We start from the raw sequence: 24207 nt of genomic DNA, 5'->3' as shown, positions 1-24207 counted from the left end.
CCCACACGTTAACTTGCCTGGTGTACAATAGCTCAACGTGGCTGACTATGTTGCGATGAGTACGACCACAGAAGAAGAATCTGAGGTACAAATTAACATCCTCATGGAGATGGTGGCCATAGCTCTGTATGCCCGGCTGGTGCTTGTGGCCTTTGCTCTATTGGCCGTGTTGTCAGAGGAGGGTTGTGGTTCACTGGACCAGGCACTGTTCGCTTTAGGTGTCTCCGCTCTTCCCTATGCAGGTGTGACCATGTGGCGCTTCGTCTGTGTGTCAGGATGGTAACGTCTGATTGAAAATAAATGGATCTCAGTCAGTAATTAATGATTTTGTCAAGAGATCAAGTCTATGCTGTAAACATAAACGAGTTCTCTTGGTGGCATGTCTTATTACAAACAGCATTTCACTTTGCTTCCTTTGTTCTGTAAATCAGCGCATTTGAAATCTAGACGGACCAGTTTGTGACATCAGCCAGCCTTGTGCGCTAATTCAGCTTCAGTGTCTTTTGTTTTTGTAGGTTGGAGAGTAGGATAAGCAGTAGGGTGGTGAATGCTTAACAAAACCAGTTATTTAGAATAGCACTATGAACTGAAATGAAAATGTGTTCTGTCTGCTACAAGTACAACATTTTAACAATTTAAAACTAGTTATACTTCTGGTGTTTTCTATTTCAATGAATTCCTCTAAAATCTGTGTTAGTGCCCTGAGAAGGTTTAGTCAGTTTCTGTGCATTTGCCTCACAACACAAATGGAAATTAATACATTTCTCATCTACTGAAGTTTCGATTTCTGATTAATCTTCTGACTTTGTAGAGCCATAAGATATTAAATAAAGTCATCAGACCAAAACTAAACCAGATTTAAAAAGACTGTGGGTGCAGGAACACACACACACACACACACACACACACACACACACACACACACACACAATTCTTGGATCACTGATGTCACTCTCTCTGTCCGCTGATCAAGAGTTATATTACAAATTCAAATCTCCATTTCTTTGCTTTACAGAACATCAATGATCATTCTCAACTGCTGCCTGATGTGTCCTTGAGCACAAGAATAACAATCATTTTTAAAATGATTGGCATTGCTATTAAAAATGAGATTTCTCACCGAAGCAAACACTTTAAGCTTAGTGGAAATATTTCAATATCAGTCAATGCATTCATCATCAGGAGAAAAATATTTCCCGTACAAGACGAAAGGCATCATCCTCCTCTGCTGGCATCTGTGAGGGCTCCTTGCTTTGCTCAGCCTCCAGAACAGGGTTCAACATTCTGCTGTGATCTTGACATGGTCCTGACCTCTGACCCTCAGCTTGTTGGTCTGGCTCACTGGTATATGGTAATGTTTCCACCTCAGTAATGTCCAAGTCTGTTTCAGAAACATATGTCAAATCCTGGGCGTCAGCGTCAAAGGACGACTCCTCCAAAATCTCAGGCTCAGTATGTGATTTGTCAGGTTCGTCCTCTATATTGAAGTCCGTCTCTACTGCTTTGTGTTCAGCCTGTGATAGGACAATCATGGGAAACAAAAACATAAGAAAATATGCTTTGAAATATGATCTAGAGACTACAAAGAATACAAACTGAGTGGCCCAATTAAGTTTTGGACTTGATAGTGCATCAAAGGGGTTTTCAGGACAGAAATGCTTATCAAAAAGGAATATCTAAAAGGGAAAAACTATCTATGGATAAATATACGTCTATAATTACAACATCATAATTCAGAATGATGTACAAGCTATATTTTTATTTTAATTAATTGACAAATCTCTTCATTAACTCACTGTTCCATCCAATTTCTTCTCCTGTATTTCGTTGTATGTATATGTTTTGTGTGAAGGCTTTATATCTAAACTGTGACGTCAGAATATTAATAACTGAGTTTTTTCAAATTGGTTTGATAAGAAAAGGACAATTCAACGACTGAACAGCACCACCTTCTGGTCAGTAAGGAGCGCCGCATCCTGATAAGCGCCGTTGGTGAGGAATGAAACAGCCGCTTGTACCAGCTCCCTCTCGTTCATGCAGTAGAACGCAGACCTGGTAAATATCGACACATATCGATTAGGTATAAATCACTTCGACCGAAGCATTAGCAGCGGTGTGTTTAAGGGCAAATACCTCTCAGCTCTGCGCTTTCTACTGCTCGTCACTGACTTCTTCTCTTTTTTCCCCTCCGCCTTTTTCTCCATCCAGGACGGCAGAGTGCGCTGTCTTTCCGCCATGTTAGTTTTATGTTCGTATGAGTTCTTTAATTAAACAACAAAACATTTTTATGTGTACAACAAATCTGATATATTTTACTGTCCACGGCTAAGCGGGCGGAAACGGTAACAGAAGGGGACTCTGTGTTTTCGTGAATTCACGTGACAAAAGGGTCTGTTAAGCCTGCAGCGCCACTTAGCGGACAAAAGCAAAAACGACAACAACAAAGAGTTTAATGAAATAGAGATGAACGTTGCTCTACAAGTCACAAATAAAGTCTCAAGTCTGTTCAACTCAAGTCACAACTCCTGAAATTGGAATTTTGAATTCTAAAACTTAACTTTACCCTTTATAATGCCAGAGTAATAATTAGTGTAGTATATACATTCACACAGATGAAACTAGGTGTAGGCAGGACCAGGTATCTGTCCTCAGTGAGATTTTGAAGTAAATGTGATCTTTGTGGGCCTACAACAACTGCACATTCACATTAAGCCAAATCATTGTAAATCCTGCTTGCATTTTGTATTGAATTATTCCAGTAAATTGAAGCTTAAGTAAAGTTGAAGTGTTTTTCAGTCTGAGCTCAGTTTGTTTTTTTCCAGTGTCATGACACATATGTCACAGTTCTTATTCAGTTCATTTTGTGTGTATGTGTGTATGTGTTAAAGGCTTGTCTCAGCTGGGTTGGACACCAACACTCACTGTATAGGCCAATTGATTTGCGATCGGGATTACCATTCTGTGTAAGCATTACATTATCATTGTGTTGTTTTTGCTTTATTATTTCTTTCTTCAGCACATATTACATTACATTACATTACATTACGATCATTTGGCAGACGCTTTTATCCAAAGCGACTTACATTACATTATATTACCACCCTTCGCAGAGGGGGGAGCAATTGAGGGTTCGGTGCCTTGCTCAGGGGCACCTCGGCAGGGACTCGAACCGGCAACCGGTTCTTAAGCGGAAGCTCTACCCACTCGACTACTGCCTCCGCCTATTAAGATATTATAGCGCAAATCAACATTTCCTTTAGGAATAGAAGTAAATATGGTTGACCTTTTAAGTGTTTTTTTCTCTCATTGTATAGGATCTTGTCACAGAATAATAGCTGTAAGCCGTCTCATTATTATTGAATGTGTTTTGGCTTTAAAGCCTTGATGAGTTTTTGCTCTGTGAGCTGTATGCTTACTGGTCAGTCACTGAACAGTTGTTAATCCATGCCAGTCTAGTCCCAGACAACACAGTGTGTGGGGTCACACACCCTGCAGCCCTCACTTCCTCTCTCTCCTTCACTCTCTCTGTGTTTTTCTTTATCACCTTCTATCAGTTGCTGATCTGTACAACATTTTATCAGACTCTCGCTCTTTCTTTCACCCAAAGCTGCTCCATGCTGCCTTTTAATTATGATTCTAAAGCCGACCCGTCCTCCCTTCAAATGCTTAGGCTGTGATTGCAAAGCCCAGCTTTGTGCATTTGACTAAATTAAAAAGTGGGAAAGTGAACAGAATGTGTAACAAGTCAGATGCACGCACGTCATCCCTTTCCCTAAAGCTCTCAAGGCCAATGCATTTTAGAAATTACATGCAGTCAGACTGAACTTGTGTCAAACATAAAATGAGATTTACCTTCAATAGAGGCCAGCACACAAATCATTTTATTCAGCTTCATTACTTACATCTAAAATCCCACAAAGTGAATGGTTTGAATAGGTATTTATAATTCACTGACTTTCATTCATCCAAACACCATGTGTGTGAGGTTGCTGCCCTCTGATTTCTTATTAACCAAAATTTCACATTATTCTGTACTTTTTGTACTTTTGTTTTGATTGTGATGTCAGTATAGATAATGTTTGTTTTCAACTTGGCTGATTGTTCTGGTGAGTCCCAATTTCAAAGATGTCCGTACAAGATTTTGGCTTGCAACACACACCCATGAATGGTATACCTACATTAAGCTGTTGTATTTGGCGATTTTGTTCAGGCAGTAAGACAGTATTTCCATCTACTCACTTCCTCCTTGTCCAGAGCATTTACTCCTCTTTATTATTGTTGTTATCAGTATTCTGGTGAAACCAGACTAATCTGGTGGTCGACTTCCTGGGATTTAGGGCTGAGTGAATGTCATTACCATTGGCCATCTGTCCCAGAAACGCTTGTGATTGGCCATATGGCATAAATAAGATTTTGGAGGAGCAGAATGAAAATGAAGTCTTTCTTTCTTTCTTTCTTTCTTTCTTTCTTTTTTTTCTTTCTTTTCTTTCTTTCTTTCTTTAACTATCTGATACCTGTTACCAGTTACTTTGTTGATGCAGGTAAACCAGTTTCTCCCAGACTGCAACACGCCACTCGTCTGTACACCCTTCATCCCTCCTGTGGAGCCTTCCTCTCTTATCTTGAGCAGTGAGGAATATTTGATCAGTGTCACCTGCCTGAGTGGCTCACATCCTTTCAGTCTCATGCGGAGAGAACGTGGTGTTCCATCTTCACATCGTTGAATATTAGGAAAAATGCCTCAAGGTACAAATGTCCCAGCTGAACACTTTAACAAAGCCGGAATAACAAATAGTGGTTTCTCAAAATACTCCCACGCATACATGCACTCAGTTGAGATGTGATGCTGAAAAGCTGTGAAAATCTTAGACGGAACACTTGCAGGGCTGTGGAGCATGAGCTTAAAAGGTACGTATCAAATATCTACATCTGGAGTTTGTTATAGTTATTTGAAATCTTGATAACTAAGTTGTTGTTCTGACTAGTGGTCATGTTCTGTCTTTCTCTGTCTGATCTGCTCTCATATGGCTCAGAGGTCTGGATGTAATTTTAGCATCAGCTGTTCCTGCCCCTTGACACTACAAATGGCTGTTATGTCATGAATGAACAATCAGGATGATTATACTTTATATTAAATTCAGGACAAATAAATTTGAGGTAGATACATATTGGGCAGGTCAATCTTTAACCACAAAATAAAGCACAACGTAAATGCTATTGTAGGCCGGTGTGTGTGTGTGTGTGTGTGTGTGTGTGTAGTGCATTGAGGGTGATTGGTTGTGATGTAATATTCTGTACAGTTGTAACATCAGACCACTATGGTGCAAGCAACAGCATTAAAGTCTTCCATGATAAATTGGGCGAGTGAGAGGAAAAAGCTAAATCATTCTGGTGATAAATGAGAAGTCAGTGGTCCACAGTAATCTGTTCCACCCTATTAAAGCCCGGATTTGTAGGCAACTGTGCTTCCTCGTCAGCTGTAATAGGCCAAATCCACTGGGATCCCCTGCCAATCGCAGGCTCTTAGTCGTACCTTAATGACTTTTCCAGGCAGATTAATTAATTTCTAAATTCACCAATCTGTTGTGTTTTATTTCACTGAGCAGATCAATCAACAGCAAGTCAAGTTGAGCAAGTCCAATGTCCAAATATGTCCAAATGTCTCCCAACGCTGTCGCATAAAGTCATGTAATGTTGTTGTGTAATGACCCACAGATGCATACATACACACACATACAGTATGTAATGCCTGTGTGTGTGTGTGTGTGTGTGTGTGTGTGTGTGTGTGTGTGTGTGTGTGTGTGTGTGTGTGTGTGTGTGTGTGTGTGTGTGTGTGTGTGTGTGTGTGTGTGTGTGTACTCATGAGCACACATGGGCTCTGAAAGAATGAAGAAAGTGAAAGTTGTTTACATCCAGCGGGGTCACCTGTCCCAAATTAAAGTTATTAATTTCATACTTAAGCACACACTAACAAGAGCAATCACTTGCCTGGATAAAAGTCCAATCAAAATGCTAATTACAGTCTTGGCCCTGCAAATGAATAGTTTATCTTCCATTACTCACAGCCCCGTCCTCCTGTCCGTCCCCTTCTCTGTCTCCTGTCTCACTTACTCCTCCACATGAAGCTCCTCCAGCTGTTTGACTTCACTCTCATGGTTTTCGTCATGGAGGCGATGTTATTCAGCTTTACGTCCCCACAGTGTAATGCTGTCAAAGCAACCCAGGCATCAGATATGTGTCACCACAAACACACAACAGACTGGGATGCAAATATTACACTTTCTTTCATTTTCATGTCGGGTTCTTTCAAAGCTTGGGCCTCACATCTGATACTAATTCAGTTCATGCAGCATTGAGAAGAACAATTTCTGCCTTTTTCCATCAGACTCTTGGATCCAATGCTCTCTCTCTCTCTCTCACACACACACACACACACACACACACACACACACACACACACACACACACACACACACACTTTAGATCTGATTTCACAAAACTTTGTATTCAGAGGAATGTGTGCATGTTGTGGAAGCACATTCAGGTCTTCAATGGCACAATCACTCACAATCAGTCAACTTTACCCACATCTTATCCTTCAGGTGGGGAAACAAGAAAAGTATTTCTGTTGCCATGGGCGACTGCAACACAAACCTTCCCTCCAGCAGCCGCAGCAGCAATGTCAACACTCTTTTGTTCATTCCCCTCCAAACCTCTGCTTGCAAGTTCGCTGATTGGCTTAGAAGTAGCATAGAAGACTCTGAAAGTGTTACCTTGGCAACAGATGCTGAGGTTAATAGCTTCGATGTTCTGCAACCAAAAATGCGTGCATATAGGTCTGCCAGTTTGCACGTGGCTGTGTAAGACAGAGGGAGTGAGACAGATCGACAGAGAGACAGATGCTTCTGTGATTAACAGCTGGCAGCAGACGTGTATTGAGGCAAAGTCACTCCTACTTTCCTGCAGTTCAAATGTCACACAGGGTTTTTGAAATGCAGGTCCAGATGATGCAACTTTATGTTCCTGCATATTGTGTCTGTATGTCTCCTGCTGAATTAATTCACCCTCAGGTTGCTGGCACAAGAAAGAGAAATGAGTCCCAACTTACTGAATAACAGCAACCAAGGGGACTGAAATCAGGATTTTGCTCTCCCTTTTGTTTGTTGTTTTGCCATTTTAGTGGCAGCTGTGAATGATATAAATGTGAAACAGCTGAGAGGGAAATATAAATGTGATATATTAATGTTAAAGCAGCATAATAATGGTACTTTCTCTTTCTTATTCCCTGCTCTCAAATCCGCTCTCTTGGTGTTCCTGATATTTGTCCATCGTCCCTTCTTCCCCCTTCCCTATTTGATGTTCCCCCACAAATATAATTCTATTTCTATTTCCCCTCTATCTTCAGTCGGCCTTATTTGTGGAACTGTGTGTGTGTGTGCATGTGTCTGCCTCCACAGAAATAAGGAAAGACTGCACAGAAAATTTATGTTGACTGAATTATGCACAGTGAGCTTTTCGGCACAGGTGCCTTTGTGTGTGTGCGCGTGTGTGCGTGTGTGCGTGTGTGTGTGTCCTGGATTCGAGCCAAATCTATATCTAATTTGAAAATGTACATGAAACTACAATGCATCAGTATGCCAGACAGACTCTGGATGCATATGATCAGATCCATTATTTGTATATGACGCGCACGCGCAATCAGCTGATCCCGCTTTCCCGCGCCAACTGCTCCAAATCTTAAACGAGACAGCTGATCCTTTTCTCCACAGATCCGTCTGGGGGTGACACGCACACCTCACACACACGCTCACACACACACACTTGCAGCAGAGTTTTCACAGCGGTGTTGCGCTCGTGACAAATGTTCACATCCACACGAGACAAAAGACGATGAAGCCAAACATGTGTCAGCACTTTCCTCCAGAAGCTTCTCTCGTCGTGACCCAGCGGGATTAAAGGGAGAAAGTTTGGGGTTTGTTCCTTCTAATCCGGACCGCTGATTGGAATGGACGAGGCGCGGCTCCACACGCACAGCCGGTGAACTTGGAATTTTGAAAGCCAGCAAACAAGACTCCGGCGAGGATGCATATAGGTGAGTGTGAGCACGTTCCCATCATGAGGTGTCTGTGTGTGTGTGTTTGTTACATTTGTCTACATATCTGCTGTATGTGAAAAGAACCGAGCTGCACCTGAAAGCGTCCAAAGTTCAGGTTTGGAGGCTTCCACAAAAACGACCAACAACCGATCAATAATCTTATGAGGACATCAATATTCACGTTATTTGATCGTGCGTGATCTCCTGTTAATAGGACATGATGTCATTGATTTCGACATGTGTGTGTGTTCTAATGCCTGATCGGAGGTGTTCGTCATTTTAGCGTGTGTGTGAGTGATTGTGTGTGTGCTCACCGTGCCACAGAGTCACTTTATGAACAAATAAAGCGTGTTAGAATGACTTAGAGCAAACTATAGAGCAAAGAAGCCTAATCAGAGAAGAATCAAGCTTAAACATTCTACTGTATGTATCTTATTATATATTTCCAGTACATGTCAGCATAGAAATGGCAAAACATGCCACATGTCCTTATGACAGACATTCTTTTCTCTAATTCTGATTGAAAATGGCTCATTTTCTTCATGTGTCCTCACCCATTAATGATGTAAACCAGTGGTTCTCAAATTGTGCTACATGTACCAGCAGAGGTACTTCAGCCACATCTGGTCTGGAGATTTCTCCTGAGCATCAAATCAATGGAAATCAATGGAAAATTGTGTTTGAGAGGCACTGATGTAAACTCACACAAGATATCCAACAGCATCACAGAGTCATAAACCTCGCTATTAAAATGGATCCTATTCTAGTCCTGTTGCCTTCTCTTTATTTTATACAGTAGATATGAGGAAAAACCCAGAAATTGTTGACGTGAAATCCCCCTTTGCACATTAATTTAGGCGGCTCAGTGCCTGGACACTCTGCCTATGGTCTCTGAGGAAGTCATTAGTGAGTGTGAATAAACTGGACAATAGCTTTAACTTTGTGTTGAAGTATCACGGCAGGCTGCTTTAAAAAAAGGCTTAGGTTATTACACTTGTCCACAGAAGGAAGCAGAGTTCAGATGAAGCGTTTTAAAGTAGATTTTCTGGATGTCTGGGTTCAGAATGGATGAGAGTCTGTTTGTCCCTCATCCATTCTGTCTCTCTCGCCTCTGTGCTTGTAATCGATACGCTGCTCAGTTTGGCTCAGAGTCTTGTGACCTTTACACCTCCATAAGTGAAAAGAGAATTATGTGAATAACAGAGAGCAGATGGTGAGTGCAAGCACGTCCATGTTGCCATTTGCGTCTGTTACATACATGGAGGAGACGGCAAGCACACAGAGACAAATCCTGCTAAGCTCTTTATTTCCTCCTATCCCAGATTCCTTGATTGGGACCGTCTGGATATTCCTCGTGCTCGTTCAGGAGGGTTTAGCTTTGGCACAAAAGACCAAAGGTAAGTCTGTGTATGTGCCGCGGTGCCGTCTTTGTTCCTAGATGTGACGCAGGTGTTTGTTGCAGCACCGAGTGTGTATGCTTTCACTGGAATATGCCAGAAGCGGAATGTGTCTGTCTTATCTGGCTTCACATTGCACACAGATGGGAGCGCGGGATCCACTCAGAGACTGCAGCTTCCTCATCACTGTGGAAACTGGATACGGAACACAGATGGTGGCACCTTCAGCTCTCCAAACTACCCCAATACTTACCCCCCCAACAAGGAGTGCCTGTACGTACTGGAAGGTAATGACGAATGAAAGATACTCCTCACTGTTTCAGATTTCTTTTTGTCATAATTTGGTCCGATGTGATTCCTGTGTTATATTATTTATTACTAGATTTCAAATATTAATCCTTTTTTTACTTGTTTTCTTTTTTTAGACATTTCATCCATCCATTTAAGAAACTACAATACAACAATGTTAGATAAAAGGATGTTGAATCAATCTCAGCAGCAGTTTACAACAATATTTGATTTTGTTTGTTACTTTTGTCAAAGGTATAGATATGTGTGTATATTTTTGTAGGTGTTGCAATGTTGGAAAAGGCGAGGTCATAACTTTTTCAAACACTCCTTATTCCTTTGCACCCCAAAGGTTCATTGGGGCCATTTTGTGCATCAGATTTTCACACCTTAACAACAATACCACACAACTGTACATAAAGAAAAGATTTGTGGCGTTTCCCTCAGCTCCTCCACGTCAGAGGATACAGCTGCTGTTCGACGACGTCTTCCACATCGAGGCGTCATTCGAGTGTCGTTTCGACCACATAGAGGTGCGGGACGGCCCCTTCAGCTTCTCGCCCATCATCAATCGCTTCTGCGGCTCAGACAGACCGGCGCCCGTCCTCTCCAGTGGACGCTTCATGTGGATCCGCTTCCTCAGCGATGAAGAGCTGGAAGGGACCGGCTTCCGGGTCCAGTACAACTTTACGGCAGGTGATTCAAAATACTGTGGAGTTGGTTTATGATTATTAAGGCTGTATTTTAACGCCTTCTTCACTGTAACCTAGTACAGAGGTGTGTGATATATCTGTGTGTTTCTCTGCGTGTTTCCACCAAAGACCCAGAATTCCATCTGCACACAGGGGGACTCCTAAACCCAATCCCAGGTACTGCAACCACACAGCTCAGCCCGCTTGAATCATGTCTCTCCAGCAGTTACCTCAACTCTCTGTGTGTGTGTGTGTGTGTGTGTGTGTGTGTGTGTGTGTGTGTGTGTGTGTGTGTGTGTGTGTGTGTGTGTGTGTCAGATTGCCAGTTTGAGCTCTCTGGGGATGATGGTGTGATCCGTTCCAGTCAGGTAGAAGATGAGTACAAATTGAAGCCGGACCAGCCTGTGGACTGCATCTGGACCATCCGAGCCCCAACAAACAACAGGGTACAGCCTAAGATAATACAAGTTCTGACATTAACCCACATTTAGGAGGAGACTCCACTATTACAAAGTGACATACAGCATTTGAGAAGATGAGTTTTCTGTCTGCAGTGTATTTATCAGCCTCTATAGCTCTATATGTTACATAATCATAAGATGAATAAAGAAAAAGATAAAGCATATGTGGATTTCATCTTCATATTGCTGTGACCTTATATGGTCACGCTTTGCATCTTATTCGATTACATAACACAAATATGTACACATACAAAACAAACAAATGCATCGATAATCCAACAATCTACATAAAGCTGGATTTGTCTGTGATCCCTTAATGCCATGATCCCTCACAGTATTTATCGCAGGTCTTTACAGGACAACGTAAACATTTGAGGGCTTTTTTGGTTATTCCAGATCTACCTGCGTTTTTTGGAGTACCAAATGGAAAACTCAAACGAATGCAAGAAGAACTTTGTGGCTATTTACGATGGCAGCAACGCCATTGAAGACCTGAAGGTAAGTAGACTGAATGATTGAAACTGTACTCTGTTGTATGTACTTGTTGCACAATTGTCATCTTTTTGCTGAGTAACATCATTCATACGATCCTGCCAGTACATTCCTAAATGCTTGTCTTTCCTTGAAGTGATGATGTAATGCTTCTTCTTTTTATTATACTTATGTCAAAGTGTAGTAGCAGCCATATTATAGAACCTGGCCTCAATTAGACAACACATCCAAGCTTACATGAGAGAAAACGTTGCGCGGTCTCTTGCAGGCCAAGTTTTGTAGTACAGTTGCTAATGACATGATACTGGACACGGGAGTAGGCGTGATCAGGATGTGGGCCGACGAGGCAAGCCGCCTCAGCCGCTTCCGGATGCTCTTCACCTCCTTCGCAGAGCGTGAGTCACTCCTCCACATCGTCCCTCTCAACCTCTGCTGTGACAGGGCAGATATTTCACTTTACTGTCATACACAACTGCAAACAGCGCCCCTACGTGGCTAACAATCAGCATTACAGCCTTATAAATAAGATTTAAGATTTAAGATACTTTATTTGTTGCAATTCACAATGTTTATCACATGCAACTTGAAATTTGTCTTGCACCCCCTCTTACACATCACACACACACAAACACATGCACTACAGAGGGGCTGCAGTAAATAGTAAATCTGGGAGCCTTTGTGGAAAATATATTGAATTAGATTAGATTAGATTAGATTCAACTTTATTGTCAGTGAGCAAGTACAGGTACAAGCCAATGAAATGCAGTAGCATCCAACCAGAAAGTGCAAAAGTGTACTATTATATATACAGAATACAGAATATATACAGAATATATACAGAATAAACTATATACATTATATATACTATATATACTAACTATAAATATCAATTAATAAATATGTAAATAAATAGTGCAAGGAGTCTTAGTGCAAAACGGAAGTGAAATGGAAGTGATCAGTGCAAACAGAAAGTTGTGCAAATTGCAGTGGAGTGAATCTCTTTGTATGAGTTCAATAACAATGACAAAATCAACTTGATGCTTTAATTTGCAGTTTTTTCATATTAAATGTGTGTGTAATACTTGTTATACTACTGTATTACGTCATTTAAATCACATCAGTGTCAATGTGTGCTATGATTTGCTGGTAAAATCTAACTCTGCAGGAGTCAAAATATAGAGTCACAAAATAATGAAACAATGACCATAGCCATAGAAAGTTCCTCCCCCAGCGTCTTTCTTTGGAAATGCTGAGTCTAAAAAGAGCAAAGCTGTATAGCAGCATTAATTCAGCAAGCACTCTAAAACTGGATCTCTATTGAAAAACAAGAAGCATTGATTCTTTATGTTCCTTGCGTATATGAAACAGTGATGCAGTGTTTGTGTTACAGCACCGTGTGGAAGAAGTGCGTTCTTCTGCCATAGTAACATGTGCATCAACTCTTCTCTGGTGTGCAACGGCATCCAGAATTGTGTCTTTCCTTGGGACGAAAGCAACTGTAAAGGTACTGTTGTCGCTCCATAGCAAGCTGTAACTCTTTGACCAAACAGCTCATGTGTTGTGACTCATATGACATCTTGTCCAGGCATGTTGAACTCCACTGTGGATCTGTGGCTGTAATTCTACCAAACATCTATACCGGGATAATCGCATAACCCCAGACTGGAGCTAAAATGTCCTGGCACGCCCTGTTAAACCTGCTCAATAGAAGATTTTATTAGTTCATGCATGTGCCCAACACCCCTTCAAAGTTCGTCTTGGCAGAAAATCACATTCTCGTCACGTGGAAGGACTTTCCACTCTTACAGGATCATTTCTTTGTTATGCATTTGTTATTCTGAATGTTATGGTTGTACTTTTGCTTTCAGTGCTGCTATTATTTCAGTATCTCTTTGACATTTCAATAACACAGAGAAAAGGAGCAACAGTATTTTCAACCTGATCACCAAGACTCATGGAACAATCATCTGTGTTTCAACTGGAATTGTGCTCCTGCTCCTCTTCATTTCTGTCCTGGTGCAGGTCAAACAGCCACGTAAAAAGGTCCCCTAAGACAAGTTACAATTATTCTAAGTCTCCACAAATCTCAGTGTGGAGCTTTGATTTACCAATTTCACTTTAATCTTTTTCCTTTAGGTGTTGATACGTAAGAATCAGCTGTTCCACCGAGATGACTCACAGGAGGTGTGTGACCCTCCTCAATATGAGCTCTTTGATCTCAGAGCCAAGGTTAGATAGATTTTTTATTCACATAAAATACCTAGAATGTGCACTTATTCAAGCAATTTGTTATAATGTAAACGAAACTAATGCATCTTGTATCCAACCGCAATCCATCTCAGGAAATGTCCGGGGATGTGGCAGAGTTATCAGAAGACCTCCAGCCCCTGCAGGCTATCAGGCGGTCCTCTTTAGGCTCACGCTGCATTCACGGGCACCACTGTGGCTCTCAGGTGTCTGTCGACTCCATCGACGCCAGTCAGGGTGCTCATGCTGTGAGTATGGGATCCATGGAGCTTCCCCCTTTAAGAGGGGACATCCAGAGCTCCTTGCTCCCCTTAAACAATAGCCTGCAGAAGAAGAGCTGGCCCGGTATGAAACCGGGCCGAATTGAGGAGCGCCATAGCTTTGGGGATCGAGCGCTGGCGACTGACGATAGAGTGATGGAAGAGGACGAAGAGGATGAGGCGGATGGAAGGAGTGATGTGTATGTTCGTAGGGCAGGAAGTAGAAGAGGACAGTTTGAACTGGCACAGCACAGATCCTTGTCAATGGACTTCTGACACTAGTAACGTTGAAAATGTGTTTCTGTCAGTGGAGCAAACATTTTAGGGCAGAGCAATTTACCAATGATTTATTTCCCTCAGAAGCTCTGCTCCAACCGGCTGCTTTCACACAAGGATAATGTGGTTGATTTTAAATCCACAATAAGACTCTGAAAGGATGATGTTAGAGAAAGAGGAAGCATCTGACTTCAGGTTTGGCCCTTTGATGTCTGTATTAAGGAATTCATATCAAAAAGGTTTTCATCTTACCTAAAGTCACATCAAGTCAAGTTCATTTATCATATAAAGTCTCAAAGAGCCTCACTAAACTTCCCTTGGCAGTGTGCAGTAACTCGTGACTCATCTCACAGGTACGGTGGCTGGAGTTTCCCGAGAAGCCAGCATTTTATTACCAGGCTTTATAGACACCAAATGCACCAAACTTTCTGGAATTTGGAATTTATTGTTGTGTTATCAGTAACTTTTACACCAATACAACACTGATGGGATGCAACCATAACTCCTCAGACGGTAAACAGGCGGATGTGCCGATTTATTTGTTTATTTGTTAAGTACTTGGATGATTGAAAATAGATTGGACAGCACGTCGGCAATGACAGTTTGGTATTTGACCTCCTGTAAACTATAGGCAGAATAAACAGCACATACCAGGGTGAATAAACACTGAGGCTGAGCTGTTTCTCCCCGACCTCCACATGCAGCTGATGAGAAGTATAACTAGGTCAAAAGTGTTCTCCTTAAATCACAAGGAACAACGTAATGTAACTTTGTTGGCGCCGTAGCCTCCCTGGCTTAAAGCGCCGAGTGTGCACACCGGTGCTGCACTGTCATTATTTAAATCACATGTTCTCTATGAATAGGCCTGATATCTAGGGCATCTCATACAGATACTGTATATATTGTGATCGCTTAATGGGCGCAGGTGCTCTTTATTACGGAAAATTAACTCAGAGCTGATGAATGAAATTGTCACAGTCATTTGGTTTTAATTATTCGTTCCGGAGTCAAATGTGAACAACAAAATACAACAAAACACATTTCCACACTGCCACTGTTATATTATTCCAGTTTTATCCAAATGGTGCAACTTTTTTATTTCAGCTTATTACAGCTTCACACATTCACACACATTACAGCTTGTTTGTTTCTGTTATTGTTAAAAATGAGCCGTACAGACTAAAGTGTGGCCTGGAGCACTATAAGGCTGCTTCGCTGTACATACTGTACCTGAGCGTCCAGGCAATTAGTTACATAACAACGCCTGTCAATCTTTTACAACACTTTATCCAGCACATACCTCTTAAACAAAGGATACACCTTGGGGTTGTGGAGTGTGCGAGTGTGTGAACGTGTGTGTGTTAGACCACCCTTACACTATATCAGATATGGCCTGTGTGTGACCTCCGTTTTATAACCAGAAACCTTAACAGTTGTGGGTGCCAGAGCATTACATCGTGTTCTTTCACCTGTCTGACGGGTGAATTCTATGTTGGCTCACGTTTTACTGTAAAGCAGGTTCTCCTTCATTCTAGCCTTGAATTACAGAGGGACAATTGTATAACATGGGATGATAAAGTAGTTCTTGTTTAGACAAACCTTCATATAAATAAAATAAAGTATAGAAACAATCTGACACAGTAACTTCTATAAACACAACATTAGGAATTTGTTCAGCACATAACACAAATTAAAAGCAATGTTTCAGTCATTGTTTGAGTAAAGAGTCTTTGAGTCCCTGAAATCACTTTGTGCAGTCGATGTCAACATATCATTTTTCCATGTTTCCAACTTCATTTACATTCCAAGTGCCATCTCAGATGGCCGGCTTGCCAAAGCGTGACAAAGTCTCTCGCCGTGAAAATACGACAATGCTATAATCAACATGTGCTCGTCAGTGACTCATCGTAGAAGGCGATGCGATCATGTGACAACAGAGGTGTGGTCTCCCCCAGGACAGCCTGTGTGAAGTTGGGCCGATTCCAGGCGTAAACCATGCTGTTCAGGAAGCCTTGCAGAGACACAGTGATGGCCTGAAACACACACACACACACACACACACACACACACTCATTAATACATCACAGCAAACGCTTTTTCAGTCATTCATCAGGTGTGTTTATGTATCCCTGAAACTTACCTGTGCAACATAAAGGCCATACAGACTGCGTTGCTGAAGGTTTGTCCATGTCGTGAAGTCTAATAATACAATCAGGACAAGAGCTGATGGGGAAAGAGATGAATAAAGGTCAATGTGGTGTTGACATGATGTGACTGGCATGACTTATGTTTGCTTTAACGGTATGATTGTATGTACCTGGTGACCAACAGACAAAGATGACCATCACCATGTTCCTTGCTGTGGCATAAACTCTCCGAAGTCTTCTTCTCGAACGTCCATCTCCCTCCACAGGAAAGAAACCCTCCTGCGCCTGTCTCTGATACCACTTTCCAACCTTGTAATAAATAACCTGCACAGGTAACCCAAAACACAAATAATGACATCATAGTCTGTGTCCTGCTTAGGCGAAACTACAGCTGCATTTATATAAAGATTTTGAATGTGAAAGAAAGTCAATAAATGTGACCAAACTGGCCAGATGTGTTTGTTTATGACTTACTGAGCATGACGACATCACCGATATCACCACGGTGACAAGAACAACTTTGATGAATTCGTCATGAGTTGGCTCCTGTGAATAAAAACAAATCAGAAATCAGACATAAGTGCATAAATGTATGTATGTACTGTATGCAAATATGTGCATCCTCAGAGTGATTTATACTCACAGTGTGTACGCAGGGATCATGCTTCCCAATATGCAAAAACAAAATACAGCTGAGGGAACAAAAGCAGCTGTTTAATTCCTCCGTTTCAAGGAGCAATATCGATCCATAAACAACATTTCCAGCTCAGAGAGGATAAAGTGGTGTGTACCTCTGGCAGTATGTGGCGTTCTCAAAGTCAAGGCCGTCTTCAGCTGTGGCATGGGCTGGAACCAGCTGTGCACTTGCGATGAAGGGAGTGAGCACATATGCTAAGTATGCTGCAACAGGTATCAACCTAGTATATGTAGAAAAGGACAGAATGTAATCATTCACACCATGGAAGGTGCATCTCTTAGGCTCATTACATGGGTGATTACAATGTGAAGCAACGTACCAAACAATGGCGTACACAGGTGAAGGAACAGCTCTTCTTCTGCACAGAGCCTGTAAAGCAAGGCAGAGCAGAGGCACCAATGTATCAATCAATCAGTTATTGAATTGGGCCGGTAAATTAAATCTAAGAAATGAGAAAGACATTCACGACTGAGTTCACACCTGTGCCCCGGTGTCCTCGGTCGGCTCTGCTCGCCACCCTCGGATTGCTTTCTGAGATTTCCAGGCATAAACCACCACCAGCAGGCTTGAAATTAAATAAAACGTCTGGAAGAAACCAAAGACACACACAAACAGAGAGAGAGAGAGAGAGAGAGAGAGAGAGAGAAAGAGAGAGAGAGATCATTTATCTATAGGCTCAGATTGTCCTGTATCTTATATTTAGTTGTGGGTTTGTTGCTTTGCATATTGTGTAAGAGTGCATAAATCCTGTATCCATATAAAACAATAAAGGCTCATCAAATGACTCAGCTTGCTCAGGTCATCATTCAAATGTAAAGGGTTCCATAAGATCTAAACCGAGAGCATTCACACACACTTTGTTCGCTCAGCCTTTGTATAAGTGAAGACATGACACAGCAGAACCGCTCTGCCGCGTTTTTATGATAAAACAACAACACGGAGAACACAAAGTCCTGCATTCCACAGTCACAGTGACTGTCACTCACTTAGGATCAAAGATGCGAAAGCTGGGAGAAAAAAAACCTAAATCTAAGTGGATCATTTTGCATAGACGCTTACAACTCACCAGTGCCAGTGGCAGGCTGTACTGACAGAGGAGAAACGTGTTGTCATGTTTAACTTTGTCCAGTACACTAGAGTACATCAGGACAAGAGCAGCCAAAAGGTCTGCTAAGGCCAGCTGCACCAGGAGCTGCACCTACAGGCAAAAGCAATTGAGTTTCAGTCAAATTAAAATCAAATCAAGTCAAATCAAGTCAAGTCATTGCACACACTTGCACGAGCCGACTCACCTGCTCCTGAAGTTGCCTCCGTCTTATTATGGAAACGACCAGGACCGAAACACTGCCAATCAAACTGCGGGTGAACAGAAATATTCGATAAGATCAGACAGGATGGTGCACTATGATGTGATTTTTTCTTCATTGCTTTCACATTCATATTATTGCATCTGGGTATAAAGTCTATGCGAATTAGATTCAATCCAGGTGGTAAAAACGACATTAAAACTGAGCCAGGGTGGATTTATTGTGTGTTATATTTTGAAGATGACATCAGCACAATTCTTTGTCTACAGGAATATAACTTGTGTCATGGATAAAAAGAGAGCGGTTACTTAATGACATGCATCATATCTCAGCTCTTCATGTGGAAATGGCTCGAAATACAGTAGCCAAAAGCAAAGAAGACATCTCATTTATTCTTATCTGTCATCCTTTTACTCTTTCTATCTGGCTGATAAACACAGAGACGCTGGATGAGCGCCAGAATTCACTGGAGGAAGTTTTGAACTGGAATACAGTGACCATCCAGTGAGTTAGAGCTCAGTGCAGCAGTGATACTGTCCTGATACACCAGACACATTTGGATTTTGAAGAATCACACATAGCACGATATAACAAAAGTCTTGTCTTGTGTTGCTCTTCTTGTTTGACAAACAACAAGAAGAGCAACAGCGCTCAATCCCCAAAGCTATGGCGCTCACAAAATTTGACTAAATTCAATAAATAAAGCAATTATATCAGACCTATTTTACAGAGATAGTAATTTTTTTTAAAGATTGTTTACAGGTTCATGGCCACATTCAGTGAAGACAGATGTCATGTAAACTGTAAGAAGCAAACCTAGATATGAGGTGCAGCTAAATGAGCAGGTATGAGCAAGCGTCTTACCTGGGAGTCAGTGCGGCTATGTACACAGTTGAAAGAGTAGCCATCTGAAAACAAGGATTCAAAAATGACTTGAGAGATGTGTCACACTCCTAATATTTCATGTCATAATAACAATAATAAAACATGTTTTAGCCCTTTCATAAGCATATATAGGAATATAACCTACCTGGTAATCGGTCAGCATTTCAGGGACCGTCATGTTGAATATCCAATGACAAATAAGATGACCGTCAAAAAGCAGAATTCAAAACTGATGTCTTCTTTGTGCACAGCATAATAATCTGTGCCCATGGGTGACTTTTCTGAAATATGTGCTCAGAACAAATCACACCTTCCTTGAGTGAGCGTACATTGAACCTGAGACGTCTGTCACATGCTGCTGTTTTCACTTCACCTGCTCTCTCTCTCTCTCTCTCTCTCTCTCTCTCTCTCTCTCTCTCTCTCTCTCTCTCTCTCTCTCTCTCTCTCTCTCTCTCTCTCTCTCTCTCTCTCTCTCTCTCCTTGAGTATGTGTGTGTGTGTGAGTGCATGCAAAAGGAAGCATGTAAACAGACATCGCTGGCTCCCTCTTTCTCTCTCTCTCTCTCTTTCTCTCCCTCCTTGAGTATGTATGTGTGTGAGTGCATGCAAAAGGAAGCATGTGAACAGACTAGTTTTCCTGAAGTAAGAATCCCTGCATTGAATGGGAATTTTCTTGTCCAGTCTTTAAGGAAACAGTAAAACAGTGAATGGAATGTTTTAGGTACCATTTTCAATTTCACCTACTTTTGGTATTTAACTCTCAAAAACAGATTTCCTTGCTTCCTTTGGAGTTATATTTAAGTGCTCTCATCCCACACACCCCATCATAGAAGAGAGACCCTGGAGGTGTTAATTATAGGTATTAGGTAATTGTGTGAAGTGTTTGTGGTTGGAAAACAAAAGTCATGATATAGGGAAAAACAACTCACTGTACTTATAAGTAAATAAACCGGTTGACTTCTATCATGGCTCAGGCCACTGCACACAGACAAACCAAATATCTACGACACAGCGACACATAGTGGCACCAATCGGATCGGCATGTTACAACAATAAACTGTATGTGCAAAATAGTCAGTGACTCTCATCATGACTTCAAGCTAAAGGATCAAAATGTTAAAATTAATCATCTTTTTACAGCCGCGGTTCCCAAACATTTAAAAACAATTACCACCTCTGAGCAAACTTCCAGGTACAACATCACTAGTACTAGTAACTAATGTTCAGTATGTGTGCTGTACTGAGGGAGTTCTATGTATGAAAAGTTACTGACAACCATTTAGAACATGGGATGGCTATTTAGAATAGAAATTAAAAAATAAATGATTAACAGAAAAATTAGTTATATTAGTATTGTATATTAGTATTAATGGACCAATTGGAAATTGACAAAAAACAAAAATCCCTCCCCCCCTCCCTGCTTAAAACGTAATACAATTAAAAAATGGTAATACTGATATTTATGTGAGATTACCATGGGAAAGGGGTAAAGACAAGTGCTTTATTGAGAAACTGTTGATAAAGTTGCTTCAATGTGATGACGTCGCGTGTTCCACGTTGTCAGTGCAGTGTGTGGCAGTGGACGGTGCTGTGTGTCCCAATTGTGGTTAAAACCAGTAAGTGGACCACAATAAAAGTCAGAAGTCTTTGTTGGCTCGGATCGAAGGCGCTTATCGGTTCGGCTGGGTGCTCAGCATGGGGCTCACCATCTCATCCCTCCTGTCCAGGCTGCTGGGAAAGAAGCAGATGAGGATCTTGATGGGTGAGTTGAAGCTCAATCGGTGAAAGCCTTGTTTAGCTTTAGCTGCGGCTAGCTAAGTGGCTTCTCAAACTTCGGCTTTGATTACAAATGTTACTAAAAGCGGAATAGAAACAAGCACGCTGTTGTGTAATAGAGCCGACTGACAAAAACTGAGAAACTGGATTTATGTTCAGACTTTGACAATAAACTTTATCAATACGTTTCTTTTGCGTTGAATTATGAAAATCTGTATTTAGCATCGACACTAAGTTGGAGAATTAATCGAGTTGATAACAGATGATGCCGAGGGGACTAACTTGAAGTAAAAATAAAAAATAAAGTGTTTGTTCCAAGGCCAAATAAAAATTCACTCTGTAAAACTGTCAGTGTTACGCAATAACGAGTGACCATGTTAGCTGAAGATTAAGCGGAGACTGGTTTAACAGAATATACCAATAGTTATTTTGAAGCCGCTGGTTTGTGTGAAATTGCTATTGCTCTAATTAAGAGTATACTGTATTTATCAAACAAACCTGAGTTTGTTTGATAAATACTTAAATACTTAATGATAAATGTGTGTATGCAGTACTCGTTTATTTTATAGCTATTCCTAGCTTGTATGTTGTGTATTTTCTTACCCCCGGCAAATTTATGTGTGTCATATCTCATGTTTGTATAAAAGCTCAAATGACGCATTGCTCATCTAAATGTTATACTAAATCCGTCTGAATCACGCAACCATCGATACTTGGAGGCGGAAGTTATCAGTTAACATGGACACGTATTAGTATGTGACACCTGTTGTGTCGCGTCCCTGTTTGCCTTTCTTTCCGTTTCCTTTTCAGTGAATCAAAACGTTTATATGTATTTATATAAAACACATAGTTGCCTTTTAATGGTTCCGTACAAGTTGTCAGTTAATCCTAAATTAATCGTTATTGTGATTTCTCTTGGCAAAAACATTCACTGCACAATTTGATGTCTCAGTTCTGCTCTGTTCTATTTTGGGTTGATTATTAGTTTGCTGCAGTTTACAGCATATAGTAGTTCTGACTCTTCTCAGGAGTAACTATTGATTGTTCACCATTCTTAATTTCCTTGTAGTTGGACTGGATGCAGCAGGAAAAACGACTATCTTATACAAATTGAAGCTGGGTGAAATTGTAACCACCATCCCAACCATTGGTAAGAAATCCACCTTTAGTTATTTAATCTTTCACTTACTGTAAATATATAGATTCTTGTTTAGTGAAGAAAGCTATAACTCAACACGCCTCTGTTGTGCGTTTGTTTCATCATTAGATCATTTTGTAACGCTAAGATCTGTCCGCTCTCTTTTTTGGTGTAAAGGTTTCAATGTGGAAACGGTAGAATATAAGACCATCAGCTTCACTGTGTGGGATGTGGGTGGCCAGGACAAGATCCGACCCCTGTGGAGACACTACTTCCAGAACACACAGGTATGAGGATGAAGGCGCAACTGTAGTATTAAATACATGCAGATACAGCTGGTATAATATTGTCATGGCAGCTCTGTTTCATGCCTGTGAGGGCAGAAAAATTAATAGAAATGTTCTTATAAGTAGTTTCATAAGTAATTTTCAACACAGTTTGTCGGTATTTTTTAAAATGTGGATGCCGCAAAGTTTGTACGATCGCTCACAACTGTCACCACTGTGATCAATCACCGTCGCCGTTTGCTTATATGATTTGTTTGCCTTGCAGGGTCTTATCTTTGTAGTGGACAGTAACGACAGAGAAAGAGTGGCTGAGTCTGCTGATGAGCTCTCTAAGATGGTAAGGTCTTTCTCCAAGACTGGTTTGAGCCACAAAGGGCTAAGAAATATACACTGCTTAATATAATGACAAAGACAATTGGTCATATTTTGCATAAGATCACTGTGTGCATGTTTCATCATGATTACCTCACAATTTAGTTTGTCCCAACACGCGATCCAACTGAATATCCCCTTAATCTGTGACATTTCTCCTATTCACCATCTATTAAACATTCCAGTCACAACATATCAGTTACAGACAGTAGAGGGACAGGACGACTCTTTTGGCTCAAATCATATTCGGCCGGCATTGTAACTGGCCCAATTTACAGAATCTCTGTTTGTTCCCATGCAGAGAACAAAGGACACCACCCTGGGAATGAGAGCTCAAAGGCAGCCAAGGAATCCTTTGCTCTTTTAGTTTTGTTGGCTCCAATTTGATAGTATAGAAACTTGTGGACTGAACACACAAGTCTAAGAAATATGAATTCTAGCTTTTGCGATCACCTTTCTGTTTTACACATTTTTGTAAAATATTTGTTGCGCAGACATGAACTTGTTTTTGTTATTTCCTGTAAGACTCTGTGGACGTATATAATTATCTAATTGTAAGTCAGGATATAGTCTGTCTTTAGTCTCTATAGGTTTTTGCAATTGAAACTTAACATCTGCTGCGTTTACTGCACCCCCAGCTGCTGGAGGATGAGCTGAAGGACGCTGCTTTGCTGGTGTTTGCCAACAAACAGGACCTCCCCAACGCCTTATCAGTCAGCGAACTCACAGACAAGCTCGGCCTGCAGAGCATCCGCGGCAGAACCGTAAGTCACACAAGCGCGACACGCAGAAACAGAAGATCTGTAGGTACGCACACACGGTCGTAATCTCACCTCTTCATTTCCGACTCCTCAGTGGTACGTTCAGTCCACCTGCGCCACCCAGGGCCAAGGGCTCTACGAAGGACTGGACTGGCTATCCAATGAGCTCAACAAGTGATGACGGGGGGTCTGCTGGATGGATGAGGGTGACAGAAAGGACATCATGGGACAGGAGAGAAGACAGACACTGAACTTTTTGTACTCCAGCACCCGAGTCCACAGAAAGGACAACGTTGGTGGACAGCAAACCCATCTTTGGCTCATCTTATATTTTCCTTTTATTGTCATTTTATTACAGTATTATCCCTGTACGTGCTCTATGTTTCTCCTTTATTCCCAACCTCTTCCATGGCAACAGGTTGTGATCGCACCTTGAATGATGAGCTGTTCGGAAAATGTCATGGGGGAAAAAGAGAATAAAGGGAATGTTTAATCTTGTCTATGCAGGTTGGCATTAAATACTCCTAACCACTTGTTTAATTGTCATACATAATTATATTCATTGAGCCTTGGGGGGTGGGGGGGAAGTATGATAATTTAATCCTCGAATTAGGTTGAGAAGAACTTGAA

At 41.3% G+C, this 24207-nt stretch overlaps 4 protein-coding genes across 5 annotated transcripts; 2 read left to right on the top strand and 2 right to left on the bottom strand.

Annotated features, from left to right (window-relative positions):
• Nucleotides 1-621: 621 nt before the first annotated feature.
• On the bottom strand, nt 622-2347 carry LOC142992027 (uncharacterized). The gene is made up of 3 exons (XM_076142288.1): nt 2134-2347; nt 1950-2052; nt 622-1514 (listed from the first exon to the last, which is right to left on the bottom strand). Exons 1-3 carry the CDS (start codon nt 2235-2237, stop codon nt 1179-1181), a joined length of 543 nt encoding a protein of 180 aa, XP_075998403.1. The 5' UTR covers nt 2238-2347; the 3' UTR covers nt 622-1178.
• A 2389-nt stretch (nt 2348-4736) lies between these two features.
• neto2b (neuropilin (NRP) and tolloid (TLL)-like 2b) lies at nt 4737-14403 on the top strand. The gene is made up of 12 exons (XM_076142010.1): nt 4737-4746; nt 9418-9492; nt 9636-9779; nt 10228-10476; nt 10602-10649; nt 10791-10918; nt 11330-11431; nt 11694-11820; nt 12816-12929; nt 13338-13468; nt 13562-13654; nt 13768-14403. Exons 1-12 carry the CDS (start codon nt 4737-4739, stop codon nt 14206-14208), a joined length of 1662 nt encoding a protein of 553 aa, XP_075998125.1. The 3' UTR covers nt 14209-14403.
• A 762-nt stretch (nt 14404-15165) lies between these two features.
• LOC142992037 (uncharacterized) lies at nt 15166-19719 on the bottom strand. Of its 2 annotated transcripts, XM_076142300.1 has the most exons (12): nt 19390-19719; nt 19224-19267; nt 18345-18408; nt 18119-18250; nt 17533-17637; nt 17372-17421; nt 17147-17272; nt 16999-17047; nt 16830-16901; nt 16526-16679; nt 16349-16431; nt 15166-16241 (listed from the first exon to the last, which is right to left on the bottom strand). In XM_076142300.1, exons 1-12 carry the CDS (start codon nt 19420-19422, stop codon nt 16089-16091), a joined length of 1065 nt encoding a protein of 354 aa, XP_075998415.1. In that variant the 5' UTR covers nt 19423-19719; the 3' UTR covers nt 15166-16088. The 2 variants fall into 2 exon arrangements, with proteins under 2 accessions (XP_075998415.1, XP_075998416.1); XM_076142301.1 differs by lacking the exon at nt 19224-19267.
• Nucleotides 19720-20785: 1066 nt separating this feature from the next.
• On the top strand, nt 20786-24112 carry LOC142992021 (ADP-ribosylation factor 4-like). Its single transcript, XM_076142283.1, has 6 exons — nt 20786-21005; nt 22089-22169; nt 22335-22444; nt 22710-22781; nt 23455-23580; nt 23672-24112. The coding sequence occupies exons 1-6, from the start codon at nt 20939-20941 to the stop codon at nt 23753-23755; spliced, it is 540 nt and encodes a 179-aa protein (XP_075998398.1). The 5' UTR covers nt 20786-20938; the 3' UTR covers nt 23756-24112.
• Nucleotides 24113-24207: the final 95 nt, after the last annotated feature.

The sequence above is a fragment of the Genypterus blacodes genome, unplaced genomic scaffold, assembly GCF_046128005.1.
Source record: "Genypterus blacodes isolate CSIRO-AG114 ecotype Tasmania unplaced genomic scaffold, CSIRO-AGI_Gbla_v1 ptg000021l_1, whole genome shotgun sequence".
In the NCBI taxonomy this organism is placed as follows: Eukaryota; Metazoa; Chordata; class Actinopteri; order Ophidiiformes; family Ophidiidae; genus Genypterus; species Genypterus blacodes.
Note: the sequence above shows the minus strand (reverse complement) of the source record. Positions and strands in the feature narration are given on the sequence as shown.

Coding starts and splice junctions, on each gene's coding strand:
- LOC142992021 (XM_076142283.1), top strand. CDS start 20,939: ATGGGGCTCACCATCTCATCCCTCCTGTCCAGGCTGCTGGGAAAGAAG. Junction 22,170..22,334: donor AACCACCATCCCAACCATTG/GTAAGAAATCCA, acceptor TTTGGTGTAAAG/GTTTCAATGTGGAAACGGTA. Junction 22,782..23,454: donor CTGATGAGCTCTCTAAGATG/GTAAGGTCTTTC, acceptor CTGCACCCCCAG/CTGCTGGAGGATGAGCTGAA.
- LOC142992037 (XM_076142300.1), bottom strand. CDS start 19,422: ATGACGGTCCCTGAAATGCTGACCGATTACCAG. Junction 16,680..16,829: donor CGGTGATGTCGTCATGCTCA/GTAAGTCATAAA, acceptor TTACCTGTGCAG/GTTATTTATTACAAGGTTGG. Junction 16,432..16,525: donor CTTTGTCTGTTGGTCACCAG/GTACATACAATC, acceptor TTTCCCCATCAG/CTCTTGTCCTGATTGTATTA.
- LOC142992027 (XM_076142288.1), bottom strand. CDS start 2,237: ATGGCGGAAAGACAGCGCACTCTGCCGTCCTGGATGGAGAAAAAGGCG. Junction 2,053..2,133: donor AGAAAGCGCAGAGCTGAGAG/GTATTTGCCCTT, acceptor GATATTTACCAG/GTCTGCGTTCTACTGCATGA. Junction 1,515..1,949: donor CGCTCCTTACTGACCAGAAG/GTGGTGCTGTTC, acceptor GTCCTATCACAG/GCTGAACACAAAGCAGTAGA.
- neto2b (XM_076142010.1), top strand. Junction 10,477..10,601: donor CCAGTACAACTTTACGGCAG/GTGATTCAAAAT, acceptor TTTCCACCAAAG/ACCCAGAATTCCATCTGCAC. Junction 11,821..12,815: donor CTTCACCTCCTTCGCAGAGC/GTGAGTCACTCC, acceptor TTTGTGTTACAG/CACCGTGTGGAAGAAGTGCG.